The 18,258-nt window shown below is 42.6% G+C and overlaps 1 protein-coding gene across 1 annotated transcript in view; it reads left to right on the top strand.

Annotated features, from left to right (window-relative positions):
• The window catches only part of rxfp2l (relaxin family peptide receptor 2, like), a 31,291-nt gene extending 17,351 nt beyond the window's left edge, over nt 1-13,940 (top strand). The window contains exons 10-17 of the mRNA XM_066714621.1: nt 1,165-1,236; nt 1,790-1,861; nt 3,261-3,332; nt 6,327-6,398; nt 6,572-6,801; nt 8,761-9,171; nt 10,740-10,955; nt 12,807-13,940. Of these exons, the coding sequence (XP_066570718.1) occupies nt 1,165-1,236; nt 1,790-1,861; nt 3,261-3,332; nt 6,327-6,398; nt 6,572-6,801; nt 8,761-9,171; nt 10,740-10,955; nt 12,807-13,006 (1,345 nt within the window). The 3' untranslated portion in view covers nt 13,007-13,940. The remainder of the gene's footprint in view (nt 1-1,164; nt 1,237-1,789; nt 1,862-3,260; nt 3,333-6,326; nt 6,399-6,571; nt 6,802-8,760; nt 9,172-10,739; nt 10,956-12,806) is intronic.
• The last annotated feature ends 4,318 nt before the right edge of the window (nt 13,941-18,258 follow it).

The following is an 18,258-nucleotide window of genomic DNA, read 5'->3' as shown; positions in this document are numbered from 1 at the left end:
ATTATTCAATGGGGATCCATTCATACAAACATGAATGAAAAGTAGGGCACATCTTTAAAATAAAAGGGTCTTTCCTCGCCAACTCAACCATATTCAACTGTAATCATGAAAGGCATCGACCACATCAAACCAGAGGAGCTTTTCCAGATCAGCAGGGACACACGCACCCGGGGACACAAATGGAAATTGGGCTTCAAGGCATTCAAGACAGAAAACAGGAGACACTTCTTCACACAGAGAGGCGTCACAATCTGAACAAACTCCCCAGCGATGTGGCTGAAGAGACAATTTGGGAACATTCAAAAACAGACAGGATAGGATCCTTGATCACTTAGTTATTAATGGACACCAAACGAGTACGATGGGGCGAATGGCCTCCTCTCGACTGGACACTTTCTGACGTTCTTAGCCGTGACTCTTCTGTCTTCAGGTTTGCTGTAGTCTAGGTGAATTATGATTGGAGGTCGAGATTATTGATGCTCTTGTGATGCGACATGTAACTGACAATGTAAATTTACAGATTTACCAATGAGTTTAATGTTCATGTATGTCATTGGTTCTGGAGTGATAAATGCTGCAAGGATGTTGTCCAAGGACACCAAACATGTAAATAGTAGTAACAAATTAACTTTTCTTATGTACGAAATAAATGATGAAGTTACGGTATAATATTTATCCGTATTTGTACGGTAGGAAAGATTTGTCACTTTTTTCCAATAATGTAGATCATTGTGATCTGTACCACACTGCCACCCTTGGGTGGTATTTGGCCGATTTTCCTCTTAGAGGCTACTCAACACCAGAATTTCATCCCACCATTTCTTGAAGGAAACCAGAGAATCAGTTTCTTCTATACAGCTGCGTAGTTTCGGACTCCCTCTAAGCTTGACGTAACTAACTATACCAAATTAGATGTAAATGAGGAAAAACAGGCCACTCAGCCACTTTGATCATGACCTTGTGCTTTTATTTATAAATGGGTACAAGTTTGGATTACAAAGTTGACAAACGCCTATTCCAACTTCAAGCTTCAATTTCCAAGCTTCAATTTGGTCTTGGGTTTAGTCTGTAATGCAGTGAGTGTATTTACAAATAATCATCCCCAAATCAGGCAGAGTTTGGAACTTAACCAACTCTATCACAACTTTTTTCTTTTCTTTACAGGGCGCTCCGGAGAAACCAGATACAGATGATTGAAGAAGGCGCTTTCTCAGCCCTGCACCGGCTAATAGACCTGTAAGGCAGCGCTCTTGTATTTTGTTCTCTGTTATGCACCATAAAATTCAATTTCAAAGATGCTTGCCTTCGTCCCTTATCTGTAAATCAACGTTGAATGGAGGTTTTCGTACAGATCAATTATCTGTGATCAAAGCGGGTTTCTCGATTGCCCAACACAAGCTGCGTCTCACCTCTTGCACAAGCAGTCGATCCGGTTATTCCCTGGAGGCTGTGGAGACTGGTCTGTCACTCAAAGACCCTTTAATTATTTACATGCTGTTTTGAGGCTGTAAACTGTATTTTAACAGAGACTACATTATCATGTAGCTGTGTATCTTGCATTTCTCAGTATCTGAAAAAAAGGTTAAATTTTACTTTCTTAGAATCCATCCTAAACATCTAAAGATAAATTAATGACACTGGCTCTATAATATGTTGTGTTGTTAGTTGTGTAGTACTGTGTATGAAAACACAGGCCAGGAACTCTCGCAGCATCCCATGCATAGGAGGCTTTGACTAGAGAACAATGTGCCAATTGGTGAGATATTGTATTTTGCCTGTTTCATTTCAGAGACTTATCTGTCAATCGAATTCAGGAGCTGCCATCATCCGTCTTCACAAACCTGCAAAACCTGAAGCAGCTGTGAGTATCATCCCAAAGTTATTCTCCAGAGCAGGAAAGGTCGGTTCGGACAGGGGAAGCAACATCTATTTGCAGCCGAATCAGCTGTTTTCATTATTGCTGTCCTCTCAGTTTTTCCAGAAACTGCATCCTCCCCCCCAAAGCCATTGTGTGAAGCAGTGCGATGTCTCTCAGTAACGGCCTGTTAAAACGCTTGTAAAAACAATAGAGGAGCGCAAGGGGGAAGGAAATTGAGGCTTGGCGCGGCGGGGCGGCCTCGTAGGGATCCTTAGAGTTGCTGCCGGAGAATAAATGCATTTCGCAAAGAAAACAGATGAGATGGAAGAATATGTAATGGCAAATTGCAAAAAAATTGAAACTAACAAAACTAAATAATGAAAGGCAAGACTATATAAAAGCTTTGCTAAATGTTTCAAATGTTCCCTGTAGTGCGACTAAGGAATGAAATTACACTTGAGGACAAAGCTTTTTCCTGAATTTCATTTGAGACCCTAAAAGAGATGCCAATATCGCTCTTTGTTAGCGTCTGTGTGGAAGCATTTTGTGTGTTTTATTGAAGTGTTGTGAAGTTTTACTAAACTGATACACACGATGGATGTAGTCTCGTCGCAGCACACAGAACAAAGGGAAACTTTACATTCCTGATCTCGGGAGAGAAACGGAGGGAGAGCGTGTGTGCCGGCAGCTTTTTAATCAAAGCCTTCTGAATGCATGCATTTCCCCGAACGTTTCAATCAGCTTAAATCAGTCGAGTGGTTTCCGGGTTGTCTCTGGCTTCTGTCACATCATACTTAACATACAGATTGAGAGATCTATTCAATTAAATAGCAGACAACAGCTCTCCCGAACATCCTGTCAGATGTGTACTTGAGTTCCCATCATCACAGGGCTGCCTTAATACTGGAGCTGATCAAAAAAAAGTTGACCTAATTAATAGTTCCAGTTGTTACTCTGCTGGGGATTTGATTAGGCTTTCAGAAGGGTATTATTCACACGCGAATTGAGGTACCTCAAGTAAATAAGAGTATTGTCAGTGTTTAGTCACTGCTACCTGAGGACAGGTTTTACAAATACCTTCAGCTGGCTGGGGGCATGTCAGCTTTCTTTTAATTGAGCAGACCATCTGGAATGTATTAACGAATCTGTATCACAGAACTAAACCCAATTACCCATCTGTAGCTTATATAACACTGAAAAGTAGCCTGTCTGTATTCAGGAGCACTACTGTAATAATGAAGGGAAGCAACACCATGTCATCATTGTAGGGTCTTGTACGATTCTTCTCCAGTTTGTATTTTCTGTATCATGTGCAGTTTTTAACCATATATGTGACTTTAAAAAATATACTCCCAAACGTACAAATGATGTTGATTACGGTGTCTGCCTTTGTGTTTTTCAGGAACATCTCACACAACCCTTTCAGCCACATCTACGAGGATCAGTTTGACAGCCTAGTCAATTTGCAGTCGCTGTAAGTACTCCACGCTCGTTTCCCGAATTAATGCTACTGCGCTGTGAGCTCAACTAGATGACAAACAAATGCAATTAGCAGCTGTAATCAGGGCTGTGTAGTGGGTTGATAGCTAATCAGTTATAAACTCCACAATTACATGGTTATTCACTTCACACGGACATGTATGTACTTGATAATGAGCTGATGATGCTGAAGATGATGATTATGCCTCTGTTTCTTCCATTAATTCCCCAGATACCATATTTTTTCTGCCCCAAGTTGTTTTGAGGTTGAGACCTATTTTTACATCCAAGCTGTGCATGTCCAGAGATAAAAAAATGGGTAAAGTCTAGTTAACTGTCACGTATAAATCAAGTAATGCAGAAGTGGAGTTTGACTGGGAACTGAGGAGAGTGACAGATCGGTCTGTAATGGTCTCATACAGCGCTGAAATCCAGGTTGTATTTATGGTCATGTGTGTTACATAAACAAAATATTGCAGAACTACTGTTTCGTTTTAGAAACCCTGTGATCTGGGGAAACTATTTATTACTTTACAAGTGTCAAGCGCACAGAAGGGGCAGATTGAGAGGCAGTTGACAGGGGTAACATTTTTATTGATTCATTCTGTACTTAAAGCAACACTGCACTGGTGTTTGGTTTCATACATTGTTAATGATCTCGCTGTGGACCTGTTTGGAGAGGTTTAACTTCTGTCCCCCCCTGCCAAGTGACAGTAAAACCCTCAGATTTCTGTATTGCCAGTCACTTCTCCAGGCTGAATCTGTATTCAACAAAACAGAAAATGTATCTCTGACAAGTCAGTGGAGTTTAATTAAAAACATTGAGTAAATGAATGAAACACCAGATGCCGTCGTTTTAGGTGAAGAGTGTGAATTCTCTCAGCTACATCTGCATAAACAGGACCATTGGGGACACGATGTCTGAAATATTGGTGCTTTAGAGCACTGGGCAATTTCTTGCCCCTGTGTATCGTCTCTTTCCAAGTCATCATGGACAACATGGTCACTGTCCTGTCTTCGTCCCTGGGAATGTGTTACTTGATATCCCATTTACAGTGAGGGAAAAAAGTATTTGATCCCCTGAAGATTTTGTACGTTTGCCCACTGACAAAGAAATGATCAGTCTATAATTTTAATTGTATGTGTATTTTAACAGTGAGAGACAGAATAACAGCAAAAAAATCCAGAAAAACGCATTTCAAAAAAGTTATAAATTGATTTGCATGTTAATGAGGGAAATAAGTATTTGATCCCCTATCAATCAGCAAGATTTCTGGATCCCAGGTGTCTTTTATACAGGTAACGAGCTGAGATTAGGAGCACTCTCTTAAAGGGAGTGCTCCTAATCTCAGCTCATTACCTGTATAAAAGACACCTGTCCACAGAAGCAATCAATCAATCAGATTCCAAACTCTCCACCATGGCCAAGACCAAAGAGCTGTCCAAGGATGTCAGGGACAAGATTGTAGACCTACACAAGGCTGGAATGGGCTACAAGACCATCGCCAAGCAGCTTGGTGAGAAGGTGACAACAGTTGGTGCGATTATTCGCAAATGGAAGAAACACAAAATAACTGTCAGTCTCCCTCGGTCTGGGGCTCCATGCAAGATCTCACCTCGTGGAGTTTCAATGATCATGAGAACGGTGAGGAATCAGCCCAGAACTACACTGGAGGATCTTGTTAATGATCTCAAGGCAGCTGGGACCATAGTCACCAAGAAAACAATTGGTAACACACTACGCCGTGAAGGACTGAAATCCTGCAGCGCCCACAAGGCCCCCCTGCTCAAGAAAGCACATGTACAGGCCCGTCTGAAGTTTGCCAATGAACATCTGAATGATTCAGAGGAGAACTGGGTGAAAGTGTTGTGGTCAGATGAGACCAAAATCGAGCTCTTTGGCATCAACACAACTCGCCGTGTTTGGAGGAGAAGGAATGACCTCAAGAACACCATCCCCACCGTCAAACATGGAGGTGGAAACATTATGCTTTGGGGGTGTTTTTCTGCTAAAGGGACAGGACAACTGCACTGCATCAATCTTGGGTGAGAACCTCCTTCCCTCAGCCAGGGCATTGAAAATGGGTCGTGGATGGGTATTCCAGCATGACAATGACCCAAAACACACAGCCAAGGCAACAAAGGAGTGGCTCAAGAAGAAGCACATTAAGGTCCTGGAGTGGCCTAGCCAGTCTCCAGACCTTAATCCCATAGAAAATCTGTGGAGGGAGCTGAAGGTTCGAGTTGCCAAACGTCAGCCTTCGAAACCTTAATGACTTGGAGAGGATCTGCAAAGAGGAGTGGGACAAAATCCCTCCTGAGATGTGTGCAAACCTGGTGGCCAACTACAAGAAACGTCTGACCTCTGTGATTGCCAACAAGGGTTTTGCCACCAAGTACTAAGTCGAAGGGGTCAAATACTTATTTCCCTCATTAACATGCAAATCAATTTATAACTTTTTTGAAATATTGCACTGTATATGTGCCCCAAATATCTGTTGTCCTCAAAACCGTTTGAAATGATGACTAATATCACCAGCACTCTGCACATTGTTTTAGAGAACATTGACTTTACCTGACTGATTGAGTATCTACCTTCTAGAGTAAATATTCAATACTGATGCAGTTTAATATTATAATAAACCCAAACATAAAAAGAAGTACCAAACTGTTGCATTCAACCAAATGAATGGTTTAAAAATGACAGGCTTGTCCTTCATCTTTACTTCACGTCACTGACTATCAAATTCACTGCTCATGGTTGGTTTGTCCCCCCACGATCTGTTTAGTGACATTTGGCTTTGGTTTTCTCAAAATGTGACGACCTCAGCCTCTCCTATCTGTCCCTTCCCGTCCCATCATCCTTCTTGTCCAATTGTGCCAGGCTTCTGCATCCCCAAGACTCAGCTGACAAATTCCAGGACCTGTAACTTGCTTGCTTGTTTATTGTCCTTAATGGAGTGTATTTCATATTTTCGTCCCCTTTCAGAGGCATCGAAGGCATCGAAATCCCCAACATCTGTAACCGGATGTTTCACCCCCTTGGCAATCTCTCTCACATGTGAGTACGGCTCCGAGTTTCTGTCATTATTCTACCTTGGCTCCGTGCAGAAGATCTATTCCTGCCATTATTTGTCCGTGGCTCATTGATTAAGAGGTAATGGGCCGCTTAATGACGGTAACATTGCTTTGCCTGCTTTGCCAAATCACAGATTTTCACTCTGCCTCATTTAGATATTTTAAGAAGTTCGAGTACTGCGGCTACTCCCCCAACGTCCGCAGCTGCAAGCCCAACACAGATGGCATCTCGTCATTCGAGAACCTGTTGGCCAACATCATCCTGCGCGTGTTCGTGTGGGTGGTGGCGTGCATTATCTGCTTCGGGAACGTGTTCGTGATCTGCCTGCGCTCCTGCATCGCCTCAGAGAACAGGCACCACACCATGTCCATCAAGTCACTGTGCTGTGAGTAAAGCCGCCGTCTGGGAGGGGAGCTGACAATCATGCCAGGAATCAAACCACACTTCCACATCAAGGGAGCTGCCATTCAAAGCCCAAATCCAGAGCAAAAAAAACCTTAAACAGATCAGGTTTGGCTGGGGGAATGCGATCTTCTCAATTATTCTCCCAACCCCCAGACAAATTTACATTTTCCATTTCTGCTGCATTTGAACCTGAAACCATCCCCAAAGCGTGGTGTTTTCATTCCTTCTCCAAAGCCCACATCTCCCTGCTTGGTACAGATCGCATGTTTTAATTTCCTCCTTTGATTGAATGTGTAGCGATTCCCCGGGTTCATTTGGGCAACGCTTTCTCAGAGGTGGCTTAAACTTATTAAAACATTTGTGTGTCGAATTGGCGTCCACATCTGTGAAAACTTCAGCTCGTAAAAAGTTGTGTGGGCGTCGGTGTCGTGTCTCTGTGCATCCAGTACCCTTGTGAAAAGTGCTTAACTGTACACTAATTGGATGAGAGGTAAAGCATGCAAATTAATGCTCTTAATGCTGGTTGCTTCGCAGAGTAATTCAAAAGTAGCCTCTAGCACTCACACTGTCTATGTGAGAAAATTTGTGTAGCAGGTAAAACCGTCACACTTAATTGTTTATGCATTTCTACTGTAAAAGTGAACGTAAGTGTAACGGTATATTGACAAGCAAGGCTTATACGCAACATACGGATAGAGCTTTAACTGAGCAAACTGCCTGGAGTAAATTGCTGCAGTAATGTTTAAAGTGCTAAAATGAGTTCCCAAGGTTAATGTCTTTCTTTGTACGCGGGATGAAAATAACAGTCTGAAAGTGTAGTAAAGCCCTCTAGGTTTTGGTAACTGACAGTAAATTAGGGTTGGAGAATTATTTACCCTAATTGTTACTGTAGCCATTGCTTTGTTTATTAATTATTATGGCTTTAACAATTCTTAATTTAGATCTACTGCTGCCAATGAAGGCTGAACCTCACTAGTCCAACTTCCTGTGAATTTGTGTCCTTGTGTCTGTTTTTTGACTGCTTTATTCTCATTTCTACAATTCTGTGTGTGCAAACGACTCTGAGCATCGTGACCCTTGGCCTTTTAAATTCATGTTTTTAATTGAATACACTTGTTAAGCTTGTCTTTTTTTGTAATTATCATTTATTAATAATGACTTGAGTGGGTAATTACAAAGCGATTACTGAGTTGTTTTCGCAGATCCCCTTTGCTGGGCTTAATCTGTGATCCATATCCGTCACTACATTTACTTTAATGCAAGGAATTCTGGGACTTCAGTACAAGACTCTCTAGTGTGCTATTCTTCAGTGTGTTCACTTGGTTGAAGGCTGCATTGGAGATTAAGCTCCCATCACCCATTCCCAAAGGAACTTCCCCACCAAAGAAGATAACAAGGAGCAAGGGAACAGTCTGGGACGCAGCCAGTCATTTTACCCCCTCAGCAATATCTATACAATGCAAATTCTGTTCTTGTTCATCTGTTAATAAACTCTGATACTTGAAGATAAAACTTAATGTAATGTTTCCATGTCCTTCATGAGTTCACAAGTTTTACATTTTGACTTTAAAATGTCAATGAAGGGATAGTTTGTGTCGATTCATACAGCTATAGTTAAACGTATTCACCCACTTACTCTGAAAAATGTTAATAAGTGATTCATCTATTGCTAAAAAAAACAATGGAGCAACTGTGGAAAGTTCACTGGACCCCTGTCCATCCGATGAACTGGAATCTTCAGATTTATCTAGGCTGGAAACTCAACAAACTCTTGAAAGATATATGAATAGATATATTTTCCCTGAACAATATGTATTAAATTAAACAAGGCTGTGAAAACGTTCAACTACAATTACACTAAATTCAGAAATGTGAATGGGTCAGAGTGAATTAAACAGCCCAGTGCAGAGTAAAAGTGTGCTCTGGTTCTGCTCCCCAGGTGCCGACTGCTTGATGGGAGTCTACCTCCTCTTCATCGGGGCCTTCGACATCCGCTACTGCGGCGAGTACAATCGGCACGCTCAGCTGTGGATGGAGAGTCTGCAGTGCCAGCTGATCGGCAGCCTGGCCATGCTCTCCACAGAAGTGTCCGTGATGCTGCTGACGTACATGACCCTGGAGAAATACGTGTGCATCGTGTTCCCTTTCCACAACTACCGGGCGGGCAGGAAGCAGACTCTGTCCACCCTCATCTCCATCTGGATTCTGGGCTTCATCATCGCCGTCATCCCCTTCTGGGACAAGCACACCTTCGGGAATTACTACGGGAGGAATGGTGTGTGTTTCCCGCTGCATTCGGACCTGACGGAGAAGCCGGGGGCGAGGAGCTACTCGACGGGGATATTTCTGGGTAAGGGGCGGACAGACGGAGCCGTCTTTACGGTTGTTGGTGTCTGGAATAAACTGGGAGAAGGATGCGCTCTTTTGTTGATGGATTAAGTGAATATTTCATGTTGTATTTTAACTCGGAGCCACGGCCGGATGAGGACAGGATTTTCATCATCCGCCGTGTGAAATTGAATTCAGCCTTAGCTTTAAAGGTTATCTCTGCCTCGACTTCATATTTCCACGGAGGCGTAAGGTTAAATGAAAGTCTGCTATTACACATATGTCTAGATTAAAGGTAAACAAAATCTATCACAGGGAGATAAATGGATAATATGGAGAGAAATGTATCAAATCTTCTTGTGTGTAACAACTCAACCACTGCCATCGTCCACCCTCACGGATTTTGTTAGAAAAGTTCACCTTTTCAGGTACGCGGAGTAAAAATAGTGATTTTTATTTCCCCTTCGATCTATGACTTGTCAAAGGTTGTCCTAAAGTGCAAAAGGGACCTTTACAAGACTAGCATTTTTGAGCTCAGAATATCTCAAACCTCCCAGGTGAATTTTTCTACCATAATTTGAGAGGGTTGGGCAACAAAATGTCACGTTTATAAGAACATAAGAACATAAGACAGTGTCCAATTGAGAGGAGGCCATTCGCCCCATCATGCTCGTTTGGTGTCCATTAATAACTGAATAATCCAAGGGTCCTATCCAGTCTGTTTTTGAATGTTCCCAAATTGTCTCTTCAGCCACATCGCTGGGGAGTTTGTTCAGATTGTGACGCCTCTCTGTGTGAAGAAGTGTCTCCTGTTTTCTGTCTTGAATGCCTTGAAGCCCAATTTCCATTTGTGTCCCCGGGTGCGTGTGTCCCTGCTGATCTGGAAAAGCTCCTCTGGTTTGATGTGTTTGATGCCTTTCATGATTAAAGTTGAATATGGTGGAGTTGGCGAGGAAAGACCCTTGTATTTTAAAGATGTGCCCTACTTTTCATTCATTCCCCATTGAATAATCTGTCCCCAGGGAAACTACAATTGAAGTCTAATTTAAATTAAAGCACCGCTGGAATATTAACAACACAATGGTTGGTTTAATTAGCCATTTGGATGTACTTAATTTCACAGAGAGGACAGTTAATCAACATTTGCTTTTGAATATTGAATTGCAGCTTGTAAATGGTGAGAAAGATTTAAATCGCAGATAGTATATGAGTAAAGTAAAGCATCTTACTTATTATATACAGTATATAATGTGTGTGAGTGTATATATCTTTCTGTCTGGAAGTAAAGTAGATTTTACACGACAAAATAACATGTTGCTGCTGCAATAATCCTACTGAAATGCAAAATTGCAATTAGGACTGTGATTGAAACGTATTGTTCCCCCGGTGTCACAATAATTGACAGCACTCTATTTGGTTATAAAAGCCATTAAAAATGCAAAAACCTGCTGCTCCAGGCAAGACTTTTTAACAACAGATTACTATAGCAGACAATCAGACAGGACTTGGCAATAAACGCTACTTTAGCTGTGCCCTGTATTCTTTTGCACATTTTGGAGAGGAACAAAATCCTTTATTTCTGTCTTCCAGGGCTGAATCTGTTTGCCTTCATCACCATCGTCTTCTCCTACACGAGCATGTTCTTCTCAGTGCGGAAGACAGGAGCCAAGACGGCGAGACAGAGCGTCTTCAACCGAGAGGTGACCATCGCCAAGAGATTCTTCTTCATCGTGTTCACGGACGCCTTGTGCTGGATCCCCATATTTGTGCTCAAAATCCTCTCTCTACTGCAAGTGGAGATTACAGGTAACATCCATCACATCCTGTCACTGTATTCAATGTACCCTGGTCCCGGTGAACTGCAGTTCAGCAGGTGTCATCAGTCACCGTTTAATTGGCAATTTATACATAGAAACATTTAATTGTGATGAATTAAGCAGCGCTCAGGCAAGTTCAGTCATTTAGAGATCATTTGGCTGAATACCCTTCAGCCCTCGACGTGCAGAGGTGCTTTAATTGAACAATCCCCTCGCTTAATTGATCAGTAACGCGCATTCTTTTGCACTCTTGAGAGAGATATGGCAGTGAGAAGTGCCAGAATGAAGATGCTCTCCCACCATGGGCACCGACTCTGATTGCGATGGTCTGATAGAGTGAATTGCTTTTTGAATGCGGGACTCTGTACGCGGACAGATTCCCGTTTCAAATGTCCCTTAGTTGTATATCATATTGTTAATATAAAATACAAAAGTATAAAATGATGTGTTTGGATATTTCTGTGGCACAACCGAGATACACAGAATATCGTGTTAATTGAAATCTGGACAGTTTTACCACACGTATGTTAAAAAAAGATAAGCTATTCTATAGAAGAGACATATTCTGTTACACACAGTGAGTAAACACATCACCAGAGCTAATCTGTAACTTGTTCACACTGTCCAGATTGGACATGAATGCTCGAGTCCCCCAAAACAACTAGGGTCATTTAACAGACCAACTAGAGGTGTCAGCTTAGCAACTGTCTAATAAAGAAAAGCAGCTTAAATAAAGTACATGAATTACGGTACATAATGTATACTGCTTTCTAAAGGCAACACACCAAAGCACCCCACAGTTGCCACCATTCTTAAAAAGAATAGATAAATAAGGGACACAGAATGTAATAATGTGTGTGCCTTGTTCAGTGCAGTATTACCCACCTGATAACAATTAGAAAAATAAGACAAATGACACATTTAACACTATGCTTTGTGAGGAGTTGAACACAATGGTGACTTACAAGTCAAGTTAGGCGCCAACAGTAATAAGTGCAATAGTTTATACCAAAACCCAGGAATGGATGAAATCAGCTTCCCCTGCAGGAGTGGGGATGACAGGGTAATTTAATAGAGGGGATCATTTTGTTCGTAGTCGTATCCAGTGGTTCAGTCACAGGCAAGAGCAGAGAAGCAAAATAGGATGTTAATTAATTGAAGAAAGGGGGATTCTACATCACTGCTCTAGCCCTTCCCATACAACAGGTCTACCCACCATCTTGTGAAAGGGTCTCTGACCTGGACTCTGTCTCCACAGCAACGTCCATACACCAGTACAGTGCTTTGTGTCTGCGGTCCGCAGCGCAGAATACCATGATCGACAAGCACGTCACCACCTCGCAACACCGGAGTCAGAGCGCAGGTGTCCACCCCCAGAGTGGCTCTTAAAGGCGGCACTAATGACTCTCTTTAGAAATGAGTGATGACGGGCAACCTGTACAGAGAACTGGAATGGAGCTTTTTAGGATTCATGTTCAAAGAAGATTTTAAGATCGAGAGCCGTAGATGGAGCAGCAATTAGCGCATTGTGTTGGAAATTATAATTATATCAAAATGCAGCCGCAAAGTGCATGTCTTCTCAGATGTGCTGTAGTTTCGTATGACACCGACTGAATGACTACCCCCCTCGGAAAGAGGATTATATTCCCCGGGATCCTAATTACTGTTCCCAATTAAAGCAATTAGTAAATAAGAATACGACTGCTTTGGCAGAAAAGGTGGCATGCTTCTCGATCTCTCCCAGAGCCGGTGTTGTGGAGATTAGCGCAGCCCCGTGGCGTACATCCTCGCCATTGTTCCCCTCTCCACAGGAACGTCTCTAATCTCCTCTCTCTCCTAGGGACGATCATCCTGTGGGTGGTGATCTTCATTCTGCCCATCAACAGTGCCCTGAACCCCATCCTGTACACCATCACCACCACGTTCTTCCAGGAGCGCCTGAAGCACTGCCTGCAGATGAAGTGGCAGCAGCTGGGCATGCGGGAGACGCGGCACAGCATCTCCATGATCTCCACGCACACCCGCGTGAGCGCCGAGTAGCAGTGTACGAGCCCGACACCACGACAGAAGCTCGGCCGGAGGAAAGGAAACGGCGCTCCTGAACGCGGGACGATAGCCAAGCGGGAAAACACGATGACAGCAGGGAGTCGAACTGGGGGGATTATTTATACAAATGCAATTGTCACACCTGCCTACCCGTCTGCCTCTTCCTCACCATTCCTGCATCTGTTTCTCGAGAGGAAGGACAGTATTGGGAATTGAGGATCGTGTCTATATCAGACGTGCCACAACCTGAGGTGCCTGTCCCGTTCTTTTAACACAAGACAAATAAAAACAGAACGAGTCTTGTGCCCTTCGGAAACAGCGAGGAAGACTCCCTAACGAGACATCGCTTTGAGTTCACTAGCCTCCCAGCATTTCCGTCTGGAACAAATTGTCTTGTATATCAATTTGAGTATCCAAAGCAAAAGAAGACAAATGCCCAGGAGTTGCCGATTTGGCGGCACAGGGATGCAAACCTGCTCTCTCTGAGACTCGCCTGCCTCCCTCGTATCCTCAGCAGCGACACCAGCAGCTGGCCCCTTCATCCCCCCTGATGCTTCGAGAGAGGAGAGGATTTCAAAGTTCCTATTAATCTCAAAGAAATAGCTTTGAAAACCAGGAGCCCCGTGGTAAGGCTTTAGCCAACGCATACTGTGGATTTCATGTGAAGCCCGACACACATCTAGTTGCTATTTTGTAACTCGCAGGACATGCATCTTAATTATTGTTGTGACAGGACGAACACACACAGAGCATGCTGTTTCCAGTGGATGATTAATTACCCACAGTGCAGGACATTTTTTTTAACCGTTCTCGGCATGAATTACAGCGTTTGTCAAAATAAGAAGTGGGTTGCAAAGTGGTCTCCAGAACTTCACATCACTTCATGAAGTTCAAAGAGATTCTGTCAGATGCATCAGGTATGCACTTACTGCACCTTACTGTATAAATAGGAGAGTTCGGATAAATAAATCCTGCTGTAAAAAACCCTGACTTCTTATTGCGCCCATCAGATCATGCTGTCAGTGTCTCCATTTAGATGTTCACACCACAGTAATAATAAGTGATTCAGCTCTATGGTCACTGGGGGAAGCACGCTGGGCCCCTCCTGTCACTCTTCCTGTGGCAGTGCTGGCGGACCCCCTGTTGAGGTGGGTTGCTGTGGACCAGCGCTCAACCCACTTTCCACCCGTCCCAGGGAGCGCTAGAGTGGTCTAAGAGTTGAGCATTTTGGACTTGCAGTGGAACACAACGTTGGATGACTTGGGTAACATGCACATCTGTCCTGGGGGGGGGGGGTGATGGACCAATTGGCAAGTCCTCATTGGATTGAGAACTGTTGGTCTGGAAACAGTTTTTAATCATTGTTTCATTTATTGTTTAGCTACATATACGTTATATTTCTCATCATATATAGGCCCAGAATTTGCACTCCTTACCCATATAAGGAATACGGTCTTACAGGGGGGTTGGAAAGATCGGGGACAGATTTTGGTGACGAGTCGACAAACTCAGCAGCCCAGATTACTGGATCAACTCTGAAATGAAGGCTGAACTGTAGGTTTAAGTTGACATGACAGAACGCCACAATGTTGAGGCCAAGAAAACAATGCTGATTTGGCAACAATTAAACTCTAGGTTATGCATTCACTTACTTTAAATGTGGGGACAACTGTAAAACTTGGTCTAACACGGGAGAAAATGTGAGTACTTATTAACCAATTTGAAATCTCTGAGGGAAAATCTGTCATCTGTGTGTGTGTGTGTTCATATGGGCACAACATTCACACACACCCATTACACCTGTATGCAGACAAGGGTTTTTATCATTACAGTGCATTGTGTATTTCTTATTTTATATATTTTTCAGGAAATAATTATTTGAAAATGCAAACAAATGCAATAAGCAGTTTTATATTGATACTGTTGAACAGAAACTGTGAGGAGATCTGTTCACACGGCTGCAGATTTCACTCGACTGTGTGACGTGGGATAATTGCTGCAGATTTCTATTAACAGATCATTTCACGTTATTGAAATAAATGGCTTTACGATGCAGATCTACAGTGTTGGGGTGGAAGTGGTCAGCAGTAGAAATTCTCCTTATCCTGTCAGACCCTTTTCTTTAGTGAGTTTGTTGCTGCTACAGTGCTGCCCTCTATCGCCCAATTAGTCACATGTACATGCCAGGGTCAGTCGAGGTTTGGACCTTGGTTTTGAACTTCACCGGCTCAGCTTTTTTCTGCTCGCTTTAAACATCACATTACTTAAAAGTCAAAAAGCATATCAGACGTGCCTCAATGCAGAACTCTTGTTTACATGTAAATACAGAGCGTGTCGATCCATTCTAGTGCCCAGGGGTCACATAAGGGTTTCAGTTACTAAAAGAGGTCATTTCTCTCGATTTGCTGTCATTGCACTTTCACCACGTCTTCTGCCAGAAGCTAAAGATCTGGTTAATTTACCATTATAGCTACTAATAGGGATATCATGAAAATGAAAACATAAGCACTGTTAACTAACAAAAATAAGGTTTGAGACAAAAAAGCAGAATGCAATACAGTTTAATTATTTACCACACTTCCACTGACATAGTAGGGGTGTCCCTTGCCCCAGAACCGTGGCAGTGCAGACCAGAGCTGTCCTGCACTTTAAACCTGAGCAATAAAGCTGAAGGGAATGACACAGACAGCACCAAACTGTGGAAGTCATTGAATTATCATCTCACAGTTTTAAATAAAATGTGCTCCACTGGTGGATTCATTAGTGTTTTTAATATGACCATTTCAGTCCAAACCATTCCTGCCAAAGAACAAGTGCAGAAGTAAATGAGATACACACGTTTCCAGTAGACTCTGACTTATCACCCCAACACATAAAAACATTAAAACCATTATCCCATAAAAGACAATCTAGGCATGAACTCTGCTATGGCCTTAAACAGTAATACAATCCAATTACATTGACATATATAGATACTAGTTTACCATACCATACTTACCATCATCTCCACAGAAGAAAGAAAAGGAAAAGAAAATGACAAACATCAGCTCCAAACCCAGCGAGAGGTTCTTAACGCCATTATTTGCTTTATTTTTTTTTCAGATTAAATCACCCAATTAATCGTGACCTTGTCAGTAGTTGACGATGAATCATTCCTACCCATCTTGAACCCACAGACAATTGATCATTTCAGAATATAAAAAGATACTGCACACACACAGACTCCATGGCGCTACACCGGAGCTCTGATCCCGTTAGGTCTTCCTAATTACTCCGTTTCTAAACCCGGGATATCTGAAAGAGAAAACCGCTCCCCAAAGGGAGCAGGATATGACCTCATGAACAGGAAGTGCTGAAGCGTCATAAGGAAGCTGCTGATTGGCCCTGTGGACTGTGACGGACCTGGTCCCGCCCCCAGCTCCCTGCACACAGAAGGCACTTCCTCTGTGGCCTGCAGTCTGACAGGCAGAGTGACCTGCGCAGGACAGACAGCCATCACCTCCAATGGCCTGTTCTTGTGAAGGGGGGTGATTACTCGCAACAGCAGTAACAGGAACACTTCTTTTAAAAACTGTCTTCAGAAAGTGAGCACCCAGTTAGTGTTGTTACATGGCAGGCCAAAACTCCCCCATTCAACAGCTCCTGCGAGAGCTGCAGAGGGGGCTCCTGTGAAGGGTGCAGCAGCATCCGGCCCCCGAGTGAACAGCTGCTCTGGCCACCGCCAGCCAGCGCCCCCCTCTCCTACACTGAGAAACCCTGTGGACTGAAGTGCTGTCTGCTGGCAGCAGAGAGGAGGAGTGCAGGAGAGCCTGGACCAGTGTGCCATTTGTTTCTAAGCGAAAGGCTTAGAGTAGTTCCAGAGGACTCACAGCCAGAGGCTTCCTGCGCACATGAAAGCAAAAGAGGACGTTCCGTCTGGGGGGCGTGGTCGGGGGCGGGGCAGGTCTGTCGCAGCACACAGGCCAATCAGCATTGGGCAATATATCCCATAATCCCTTTGGAGAACGATTTTCAAATTGAAAGGTCACGTTATTTATTGATCAAAGATGTAATTATTGTGTGTAATAAAGGAAACTCTTTGGGGCTGAATGGTATTAAGAGGTTTGTTCCAAACGATCTTTATGTTCCCGAATTTACCAAAACACCTGCTTTAATCAGAATGAAATGTTTATAAATTGCTAATTTAATGGCACTCTCCAGGACTCAGAGCCCCAGACTTAGGCAGTGTGATCCTACCAGGCAGTACTGAAAGAGGACCGCAACTCAGCCCAATTAAGATTACTTTATAATGAATGTCTGCTAAATGGTGAAAATGTATTAATATTGTGGACAAAATAAGATAAATGCTAAGAAGACCACAGTCTGACAGCTTGCATTCTCCAATAAATGTGCAGCGATCTTTGCAGGGCTTTTCTGTTCAATTCTTGTGAAAACAAGTTTTATTTCTCCTCTGTGAGGATATGTGTTCTACAAAACCAACATCAACAACAGAAAAATGATTTATTAATAAAAACTTGAATAAATTAAATAGCTTTGCTGTATATTACGACAATTTATTTTTCAACAAATAATATGATATGAAGTTTGCATCATAAAGTGTATGGACAAGATTTTTGCTTAGCAAAGCTGCAGAATGTGTGTGTTTTCTCTTTAAAGAGACATTTCCATGAAATTTCACTGTACAGTTTAGATTGTTAATGTATGAAATGTATAATACACTTATAATACACTTTCTTACCATATTCTCTGCTCTGCAAAGTTTCAGATATCACTGAACAATTATGTTTCTTGAAAGCACTGTATATTGCTAAACAGTTCCCAGTTAATTAATAAATTCAAAAGTGGAAACAATGTGTATTCAATTAATTGTGCCGAATGACGAATAATTGCAAATAAAACCAACTAGAGACATTTGTATGAACTTCAAAAGGGATATTTATGAAAGGAAGTGAAAGTTGCACTAGTTGTAAAATCACAGTATTATATGTCTTTATGTGTTGTTATGGTGTATAACTCAGATACAGACCACTCTTACACATCGAGTCAGTCATGTATGCACCTTTAAAAATGTCAGATTCAAAACTTACCCAATAATGGCGATCCGGATGTGTCCCGCCAGAACATCTTGGATAGCAGGAAAACTATGGATCGCTGGATTTCTCTTCCCAGCGGCAACTGTTATTTGGTCGCCATTATTGTGCACATTTGGGAAATTTTGACATTTTTCAAAGCTGTTTATATGACAT

This window comes from Amia ocellicauda, chromosome 10 (assembly GCF_036373705.1).
Source record: "Amia ocellicauda isolate fAmiCal2 chromosome 10, fAmiCal2.hap1, whole genome shotgun sequence".
NCBI lineage: Eukaryota > Metazoa > Chordata > Actinopteri > Amiiformes > Amiidae > Amia > Amia ocellicauda.
The sequence above is the reverse complement of the archived record's forward strand: the minus strand, read 5'-3'. Positions and strand labels throughout refer to the sequence as shown.